A 10,502-nucleotide genomic window follows, 5' to 3' on the forward strand; every position below is an offset into this window, starting at 1 on the left:
CCCTAGGGAGAAGGGAGATGTGGTTTGTTACCACTTCTCACTTCTCCGCTCCTCACAGCATCACGCTGAAGTAGTGCAATGTACAGAGGAGCAGAGCTGGCTCCATAGACTCGGCGGTCACATGACTGGGGGGGGGGGGGTCTAAAGAGTTAGAAAGAGCTGCTGCGTCTAATTAGACCCAGTACAGCTCTTATCAGCACCACCACTAACAGCCGGTCATTTCCCCTGTAACTGGAAAACTTGTAAATGAAAAAGAATAAAGTAAAAAAAAAAGGGTCTTTTATGGGGGACATATAAAGTAAAAACACACACAAAAAAATATTAACAAATATTCTTAAAAACATTCACATTTTCCCCCACTACACTACAAAAAAACACTGCTATAGACCCCATTTGTCTGAGACTATACATATTATAGAGCAAAACGAACAAAACAAAATAGGGAATTCATTAATAATGTTAATTTTGAGTTAATTTATAAAAATAAAAAAATGTACTATATATTTCACTTTTAACCCCAAATAAAAATGAAACAAAAATGTTTAAACTTTTAATACAATTGAACTAACTCTATGTGTCCCAAAAATCACTGCAAAAGATTCTTAAGGTAGCATGCAAAAAAAAATAGTAATGGCCCTTAAACCGACACTAACGAAAATTTGCTAAAAATGCCTGGTCACTAGAGCCTTTTCAGGCTGAATCAAGGGGTTAAGTATTGTTCATCATTATTATTAATGGTAAAAGGCAAAACGGCTGTTGTTACTTACAAAAAGTTTTGCTGATGCGTCTTTACCAATGCAAACTTGTCCGTGCATCGTGTCAGTGCAGCCCAAGGCCAGATTTACCAACATGATTTCAGAGCAGCAGATATTCAGTGCACAGTAAATTCTGTAGGCACTCGCAGCAAGTTTGTAGCGGAAAATTTGTTTACACAAAAGAGTGTTGTAGATTTAAATATAAACCTAGGACCTATGATGGCTTCATAAACAACGTTGTTGTACACACATAATTTTGTCATTACTTTCATTCTATGTATATATTTGCACCTAATTCTTTTATGCCACTCTGAAACTGTAAATCTGTTCTAAAAGCCACCCACACCTGGCCATGATTACAGTTTGGTGCTATTGTTTGTGGAAAAGAAGGGACTCCTTGCATCACTATGATGCAAGGAGCTCCTCCCAGGCACTATTGTAGGTCCATCCCCATCTCTGTGATTGTCTGTTTTAGCCCTACTGGTGTTTAAAGGGAACCTACCACCACAAATCTATAAAGGTAGATCGGGATGTAGGTGGATCCATAGGACATGAGGATAGCCCTTTTAAGGGCTAATCTTCACGTCCCCGCACTTTTTGATAACTTTTATTAGCTTTATATGCAAATTTTGATATGAGGCTACTGGGGCGTGGAGTAGCCGCACCGTGTAGCCTCAGCTGTGGCTACCCCAAGCCCCAGTAGCTGCATAACAAGATTTGCATATAAAGCTAATAAAAGTTATCAAAAAGTGCGGGGACGTGAGGATTAGCCCTTAAAAGGGCTATCCTCATGTCCTATGGATCCACCTTTATAGGTAGATTCGTGGTGGTAGGTTCCCTTTAAACATCTAATTCATTTTGGATCCTGCAGGAAGGGAAAGTATCAGTCCTTATCTTGTATTTCCAATTCCTTATAAATCCACTCATTGCCTAAAAACTATTTTTTTTCCACCCCCAAAAAAGCTTTGTGTGAAACCAACCCCGAGCTGTCCTGACTGCTCTTGTGAAATTGTAAACATGTTTAAAGCAATTAATGTATGTAATATACAGTGCCTACAAGTAGTATTCAACCCCCTGCAGATTTAGCAGGTTTGATAAGAAGCAAATAACTTCTAACAAGAGCAGGATTTATTAACAGATGCATAAATCTTACAAACCAAAAAGTTAATTTTTAATACATTTTTAACATAAAAGTATAAGAAGTAGTTCAGGCACAAAGAACAATGAGCTTCACATATTTGGATTAATTCTCTGTTTTTCCAGCCTTTTCTGACTATTTAAGACCCTCCCCAAACTTGTGCACAGCACTCATACATGGTCAACATGGGAAAGACAAAGGAGCATTCCAAGGCCATTAGAGACAAGATCGTGGAGGGTCATAAGGCTGGCAAGGGGTACAAAACCCTTTCCAAGGAGTTGGGCCTACCTGTCTCCACTGTTGGGAACATCATCCAGAAGTGGAAGGCTTATGGAACTACTGTTAGCCTTCCACGGCCTGGACAGCCTTTGAAAGTTTCCTCCTGTGCCGAGGCCAGGCTTGTCTGAAGAGTCAAGGCTAACGCAAGGACAACAAGGAAGGAGCTCCGGGAAGATCTCATGGCAGTGGGGACATTGGTTTCAGTCAATACCATAAGTAACGTACTCCACCGCAATGGTCTCCGTTCCAGACGAGCACGTAAGGTACCTTTACTTTCAAAGCGTCATGTCAAGGCTCGTTTACAGTTTGCTCATGATCACTTGGAGGACTCTGAGACAGACTGGTTCAAGATTCTCTGGTCTGATGAGACCAAGATCGAGATCTTTGGTGCCAACCACACACATGACGTTTTGAGACTGGATGGCGCTGCATACGACCCCAAGAATACCATCCCTACAGTCAAGCATGGTGGTGGCAGCCTCATGCTGTGGGGCTGCTTCTCAGCCAAGGGGCCTGGCCATCTGGTCCGCATCCATGGGAAGATGGATAGCAGGGCCTACTTGGAGATTTTGGCCAAGAACCTCCACTCCTCCATCAAGGATCTTAAGATGCGTCGTCATTTCATCTTCCAACAGACAACGACCCAAAGCACACAGCCAAGAAAACCAAGGCCTGGTTCAAGAGGGAAAAAAATCAAGGTGTTGCAGTGGCCTAGTCAGTCTCCTGACCTTAACCCAATTGAAAACTTGTGGAAGGAGCTCAAGATTAAAGTCCACATGAGACACCCATAGAACCTAGATAACTTGGAGAAGATCTGCATGGATGAGTGGGCCAAGATAATTCCAGAGACCTGTGCCGGCCGGATCAGGTCTTATAAAAGACGATTATTAGCTGTAATTGCAAACAAGGGTCATTCCACAAAATATTAAACCTTGGGCTTGAATAATAATTGACCCACACTTTTATGTTTAAAATTTATTACAATATAACTAAGTAACATAACTTTTTGGTTTGTAAGATTTATGCATCTGTTAATAAATCCTGCTCTTGTTTGAAGGCTCTAACTTATTTGCTTCTTATCAAACCTGCTTATTCTGCAGGGGGTTGAATACTACTTGTAGGCACTGTAGTACTTATCTGTAGGGGTAAGATTAGCCAACAATTTTTAGGTTTTTAAGTTCATTTTTAAGTCTTTTATTATGATGCCCATTTTAGTAGCCAGAGAAACAGCTCTTGTCTTTGAGGGCTTTTAGATTTGCATACCCTGAGTGACAATTAGAACTACTAGTTGAAAAACCTCTTGATAGCAGCAAACCTAAAAAGCTAATTCTTTTGGATGCATTAAAAATAACTAATAAGACTGCACTATTCCATGTATACACAATTATATTTATATCACAATGCAGTTCATTTTATATACACATAAACGAGGGTTGAAAAGAATATTCCAGTGAAGATGATTTCATTTGGGTTGATTGTACCTCTGTTACCTAACCGGAGTTTGATCCTCCCTGCAAATCATGAACTCTAGACAGTTTTATCAAATTTCAAAGTTCACTGTCCTTGTAGAAGAGTATCTTGCTGCACCACATTTATAATACCTGATAAAACCAGAGGTTGTGTCATTATTGCCTTCGACTAGAGACCGTCTCACTCTGATAAAGAAAATGAATTATCGTAAAGATCAATGTTCAATGGGTACGCTGGAAACAAATGGATAGATAATACAATTGGCTCCATATGATACAACTATTTTATTAGCACTGTCTTATCTTGTAGCACTAATCTTATAATCTCTGTTTTCTTAAAGTGAACTATGTCATTGGTCTACACTAAAACCACAAGATGTTTATACCACCCTGACAACTGAGCTCAGACTACATGTGCCATATACACTGAAGATCACAATTAGGTAACACACAATTTCCTAAATGTCAAGGTCATTGTGTAGTCCTATGTGAATATAACCTAACATGAGTAATATAGTGGTAAAAGAACACTGATCAAATTTAGAGAACACTTTCAGATACCTGCAGGTTATTGCTGTTAAAGGGGTTTTCCCACAAACTGAAGTTAGGCCCTTTTCCACGGCCCCGTTTGTTGGAAAACTCCTTTAATCTGGCACCTGGTGCTAATATCCTTAGTTATTTCACAAACCATATTTCTCTGGCAGTCTAACTTTACAGTTTTCACTAACTTTGCAAAAAAGGTGTGCATTTCCAAAGTGACAGAAACCCTCTGGCAGCAGGTTGTTCCGCGGAAGGCCAAAGGGGTGACCCTATCAACCATAGCAAGCAAAGCTGGCTATTCCAAGTCTGTGATTTCTAGAATATTGCATCTTTTCAGCATCACAAACTCATTCAAGTCCCCCAAGCAGACTGCTCGTCCTTGAAAGACCATGCATGGGATGACAGGATAATGCAGAGAATCTTCAGGGGTAAGTGTTTCAACACTTCAGCTGGAATTGTTCACTAGGTCAGCACGGAAAAGGGTAAGGATCTGTCTCATTATACAGTGTCTCAACGCTTAAGAGCATTTGACCAAACCTCTGCAGTGACCAAAACTCTCAGCAGAAAGAATTCAATGGCTAGACCTCTGCTGAAGAGGATGATGTGCGGACAGAGGAGAAGTGGTCCATAGTGCATTTTAGTGATGAAAGCAAGTTTAATTTATTTGGGTCTGATGGAAAACATTATATTCATAGACAAACCAAGGAAAGACTGAACCCACCGGTGAAAGGTGGTGGAGTCAGTGTCATGGTTTGGGGAAATTTGCCTGCAGCAGGAGTTGTTGACAAAGGTTCTGATATACCAACATGAGGTTACTTCCCTCTGTTCTTCATGCCAGCAATTTTAATGCAGGGCAATGCCCCCTGTTTAACAGCAAATCAAGTAAAACAGTTCTTTGAAACATTGAAAGAATAAAATGGCCAGCCCACAGTCCTGATCTAAACCCAATAGAAAACCTTTGGAACTTCCTTGGTGACAAAGTTATGGCCAAAAAAACCACAACAGTCACATAACTGTGGAAGAGACTGAATGAAGAGTGAACCGAAATACCCGCAGAGCAGTGTGAGAGACTAGTGATGTCCTGTGGCAGAATATGTGCCTAAGTCATTCAAAGCAAAGGCATGTGCACTCCCTACTGATTGGTAACTGTTGTGGCCTTATAATCTTTCTCTGCGCTACAGTTATTGCAGTTCTCTAATTATGATCATCATTTTTTTTTCAAAATAAAGGTTTTATGTTGATACACATTGGTAATTTTATAAAACACTGCTCTAGCAGCATATTGTACCCCTTTCAAAAAAATCCATGCAGATTACATTATTTCTGAAAAAAATACAGTGATCATACATTTTTTTCTAATTGTGATCTTCAGCATACAATAGATATGTATATCCCAAAATGGGATAAGGAAAACATTGCCTCTTAGCTACCTTGCAAGCCAGCTCCCTTAAAATCAAGCATGACTTTCAGAAATCCTAATGACATTATGCCAGACCAGTATATATATTACATAAGGCGCCTTATATAGTAGTATAGTATAGTATATAAGGCCAGAAAAAGACGCCAAGTCCATCAAGTCTAACCTTTAACAACCTTTAAACTGAATAATCCCAAATTTTGTAATCTGTCATTGTATTCTAGTTACCCCATTCCCTAGTAATCTTCGTTGCTCTCTTCTGCACCCGTTCCAGTTCTACTATGTCCTTTTTATACACTGGTGCCCAAAACTGTACACTCCATGTGTGGTCTGACCAGGGATTTGTGTAAGGGCAAAACTATGTCTTTATCATGAGAATCTATTCCTCTCTATTCCATGATTTTATTTGCTTTTGCAGCAGCCGCCTGGCTCTGGTCACTAAAATTAAGTTGACCATGCACCAATACCACCAAGTCCTTTTCAGCTCCAGTTTTACTAAGTAATTGACTATTTAGAACATATAATTATGCTTTTTGTTTCCATGGCCCAAGTGTATAACTTTACATTTATCTACATTAAACCTCATCAACCATTTCTCTGCCCACTCCTCAAGCTTCCAAAAATCCCTCTGTAATGCTAAACTATCAACCTCAGTATTTATTACTTTACTTTACACATCTGCAAATATTGAAACTTGACTACAAGGTTATTAATAAAAATATTAAAAAGAAGTGTCCCCAATACTGACCTCTGAAGCAAGTATGCATGTAAGTGGCCAGGCTTGTGGTACTGTTTAAGTTTCAGTCTGGGGTCATTACTAAATTATATGTCTGGAAATCTTGCTGCAGTGGACCAGGTAGAACTGATTACCATACTGGGATCTGTAGTTCAGAGACCTAGCTATCTAGATTTACCCAGACCTGTAGACATCTTCTACAGAGCGGAGGACCACACACACCTGATTGAACTTGATTAGGAAAGGCACACACCTGTCTATACAAGACCTCACAGCTCACAGTGCATGTCAGAGCACATGAGAATGATGAGGTCTAAGAAACTGCCCAATGAGCTCAGAGACAGAATTGTGGCAAGGCACAGATCTGGCCAAAGTTACAAAAGAATTTATACAACACTTAAGGTTCATAAGAACACAGTGGCCTCCAAAATCCTTAAATGGAAGAAATTTAGGATAACCACAGCTCTTGCTCGACCTGGCCATCCAGCCAAACTAAGCAATCATGGAAGAAGAGCGTTGGTGAGATAGGTAAAGAAGAACCCCAAGATCACTGTGGCTGAGTCAACTATCAATGCAGCCCTCCACCAGACGGGGGCTTTATGGCAGAGTGTGCCAACGGAAGTCTCTCAGTGCAAGACATATGAAAGCCACATACAGTTTGCAAAACACAGGACTCCCAGACTATGAGAAATAAGATTCTGTGATGAAACGAAGATTGAACTTTTTGGTTTTAATTCTAAGCGGTATGTGTGGAGAAAACCAGGCACTGCTCCCACCTGCCAAATATAATCCCAACAGTTAAATATTTAGGTGTCATCATCATGCTATGGGGGTGTTTTTCAGCTACATTGATACGATGACTGGTTGCAATTGAAGGAGAGATGAATGCAGCCAAGTACAGAGATATCCTGGATGAAAACCTCTTCCAGAGTGCTCAGGACCTCACACTACACCTTCCTGGATTTCTGTGTTTTTTTGTCTTACCAATTGACTTTAATGAAAGAAAGTGAAAAATTTTAAAGGGTCTGAATACTTTCCTTTCCCACTGTATTTTAGCAAATCTAATCAAAGCTTTGGAGACAGTGTGGAACAATTTTTTTCACCTACAGTGTCGTTTCAAAACACACAGTGTAACCAGAAAACTAGAGAAATGTGAGAAAGCTACATATCTGCAGTAATTGCTTTTAGAAGTCGTAAACTTTACACTGGCTCTTTGGCTTATTGTGAAGTACTTAGTATGCACTACAGCGATCGATACAGAGAATAGGGGCAAAGTCTTCCATTAATAAGGTGAGTCCTTTTGAAGGTGGAGGATAAGCCAACATCTGACCTCGAATAAGACTTTAGCCAGCCACATCACATGGTGATCTATTTGTAGATAACTGGAAGATATAAATTGGACGGAGGCAACACAGATCTGCATCTCAGGTTATAAGCTCAGTGTATCCTAGTGTAACTATCACTCATCACCATGACCTTCAACGGAACCTGGAAAGTTGATAGGAGTGAAAACTATGAGAAGTTTATGGAAGTTATGGGTAAGTAATAAAAGCAGTATTACGTACATTTGTTAATGCTTGCAAGTCCTGAAGGAAAGAATATCTGTCTCCTGTTTTGTCCTAACATCTTCCATGTTCTCTTGCAGGTGTTAATGTAATGAAAAGAAAACTAGCTGCACATGACAACCTGAAGATCACAATCACACAAGATGGAGACAAGTTTAACGTGAAAGAATCCAGCACATTTAGGACCATTGAGATTAATTTCACCCTTGGAGTTACCTTTGAGTATTCTCTTGCTGACGGAACAGAACTCTCTGTAAGTGTATTTCCACTGTCACAATCCAAATTTCACAGTATAATTCTAACATATATTGTAAAAGAAATTCTACCCGTAGGTTATGTATTAAAGAGTACCTGCCAACCTGTGGTACGGTAAAGGGGGCATAATAGGTTGCATTGTGACTATACAGCTATATTTTACCCTTAAATGTTGCAGCACTTTAGATTAAATATCTTCTGTCATTCAAGCTCAGCCATAAAGAATAGGGAGCCACTCAAAGGACACTTGTCCTAGTTTTTGCAGCACAGGTGACAGCCTCTCTTTAAAGGAAACCTACCATCAGGAATCTACCATTTAAGGTAGATCTGATTGTAGGTTCCCACTAATATTCTAAACCCTAAACTATCCTTACCTAACCCTATAATAATTTAATATATCTAATATGCACATTTTCCAGAGAGCCTACTGGGATGTGGAGTATTCTGTGAGCAAAGGCTACTTCGGGCCTGATAGTCTCTGCTGTCTCTCCTTACCTGCCTCCGGCTGCCAGAGCTCTGCACACGCACAGTAGCTGGGGCTTGAGTGCCAGGCTCACACATGCACATGCCCGGCACTGAAGCCAGAGCTACTGTACATGTGCAGAGCTCCGGCAACGTGCCAGATTCAACTTGTGCAGGTACAGGGATAGCAGAGGCTACCGGGGCGTGTAGCCTCCATACCCCAGTAGCCTCCATTACCCGATTAGCATATTAGATAGATAAACTGTAGATTAGGTTAGAAATTGTTATAGGGAAGGATAGTTTAGGTTTAGGATATTAATTGTAACCTACAAACAGATCTACCTTAATAGGTAGATTCCTGATGGTAGGTTTCCTTAAAGGTCTTTTTAAAACTGGGTATAGACACATAGAAAAACATATAATAACTATACATGAATAAAGGGTAACCCAATCTTATAAAATGATGAATTTCATAAAGTTATGCTATGACTTTATGAATGCTGGAGGACTGACCTTTAGGGTTCCCAAATATACCGAGACTAAGAGGTTGAGCACTGCTGCATCTTCTTTTGAGTCCCTCATATCTGATGAAAGTAACGGCATATCCTACAGAGGTGAGATTGACTTTGCATTCCTATGTATCTAGATAGCGGTTAGCATACATAATGTAGATTATAAGTATGCAGATCTGTAATATTATCATACGTGCTGCATCATTTCATTATGTGATACATGTGATTACGCCATTACTGGGGACTGCATCACTGATTTCTACTTTCTTCTCTTACCCTTTAGGGCTCCTGGGCATTAGAAGGAGACAAACTGGTAGGAACATTTGTCAGGAAAGACAATGGAAAAGAACTGAAGACACACAGAGTGATAGTTGGAGATGAACTTGTACAGGTGAGTTTGGACTTTTGATACACTCCCTGATTTGCAGAACACAGTAAGGCCGTGTGTCACCGGCTTAATGACAATGCTTGGGGGTTTGACTGACACCAGGCCAAAGACTTGTCCACCTATTGTTCCCAAAAGCCAAGCTGATGTATGTCTTACCTTCTAAGTATTCCTCAATCAATAGGGACTGTTGTTGGGTGAGACTTTCATAGAACATGATTGCTATATTAATAATAATCCTAATTATGATGTTTATGTAGACACATTCAAACGATTCTGAGTGCACCACTAATCCTATAAAATGTATAAGAGTACTAACCAATATATTGTAGGATTAGTAACTAATAAAAACCCATAGCTGATCACCTGCCTGTAGGACCTCCACAATGATGTGAACAAGGGTTCTGTGTTCCTTCTCACTGTAAAATGAGGAGGATTTTTAGCTTCTGCATCATTTAGTGTGTGTTTGACTGATGAATGAATCCCTTCACCTTCTCTGGACATTTTGGCTTCATGACATATGCCTTACCTTGGATTTCTGATTGTATACACTTCTATGATGTCTACCAGTGACACACGTTCTTAATTCTCTTTCAGACATACCTCTATGAGGGAACCGAAGCGAAGAGAGTCTTCAAGAGAGGCTGAACTGTATCTAAAGCAAAGGTTACTGAGACACTTGCTCCGATACTACCCACCACATAAGTACAGCATGAAGTCATATTCTTGGTCCATCCATTGTATATATTAAAGATAGATTTTATCTAAACAAGTCTGTGGTCACTATTTCTTTTTTATCAGCCACGACAGGTGGTTCAGTGCTAAATTCCAATGTAATGTCAGAGGATTCTGGAACTTTGACTAACCCCTTACCGCCGAGGCCCTTTTTTGTTTTTGCGTTTCCATTTTTTACGCCCCACCTTAAAAATATTTTTTCTTTTTCCATGTAAAGAGCTGTATTAGGGCGTGTTTTCTATGTAACAAATTGC

General features: G+C 39.9%; 1 protein-coding gene across 1 annotated transcript; it reads left to right on the plus strand.

The window, feature by feature from the left end:
- The first annotated feature begins 7,716 nt into the window (after positions 1-7,716).
- Positions 7,717-10,285, plus strand: FABP2 (fatty acid binding protein 2). Its single transcript, XM_072126994.1, has 4 exons — positions 7,717-7,872; positions 7,980-8,152; positions 9,412-9,519; positions 10,111-10,285. Exons 1-4 carry the CDS (start codon positions 7,806-7,808, stop codon positions 10,159-10,161), a joined length of 399 nt encoding a protein of 132 aa, XP_071983095.1. The 5' UTR covers positions 7,717-7,805; the 3' UTR covers positions 10,162-10,285.
- The last annotated feature ends 217 nt before the right edge of the window (positions 10,286-10,502 follow it).

This window comes from Engystomops pustulosus, chromosome 1, assembly GCF_040894005.1.
Source record: "Engystomops pustulosus chromosome 1, aEngPut4.maternal, whole genome shotgun sequence".
Lineage (NCBI taxonomy): Eukaryota > Metazoa > Chordata > Amphibia > Anura > Leptodactylidae > Engystomops > Engystomops pustulosus.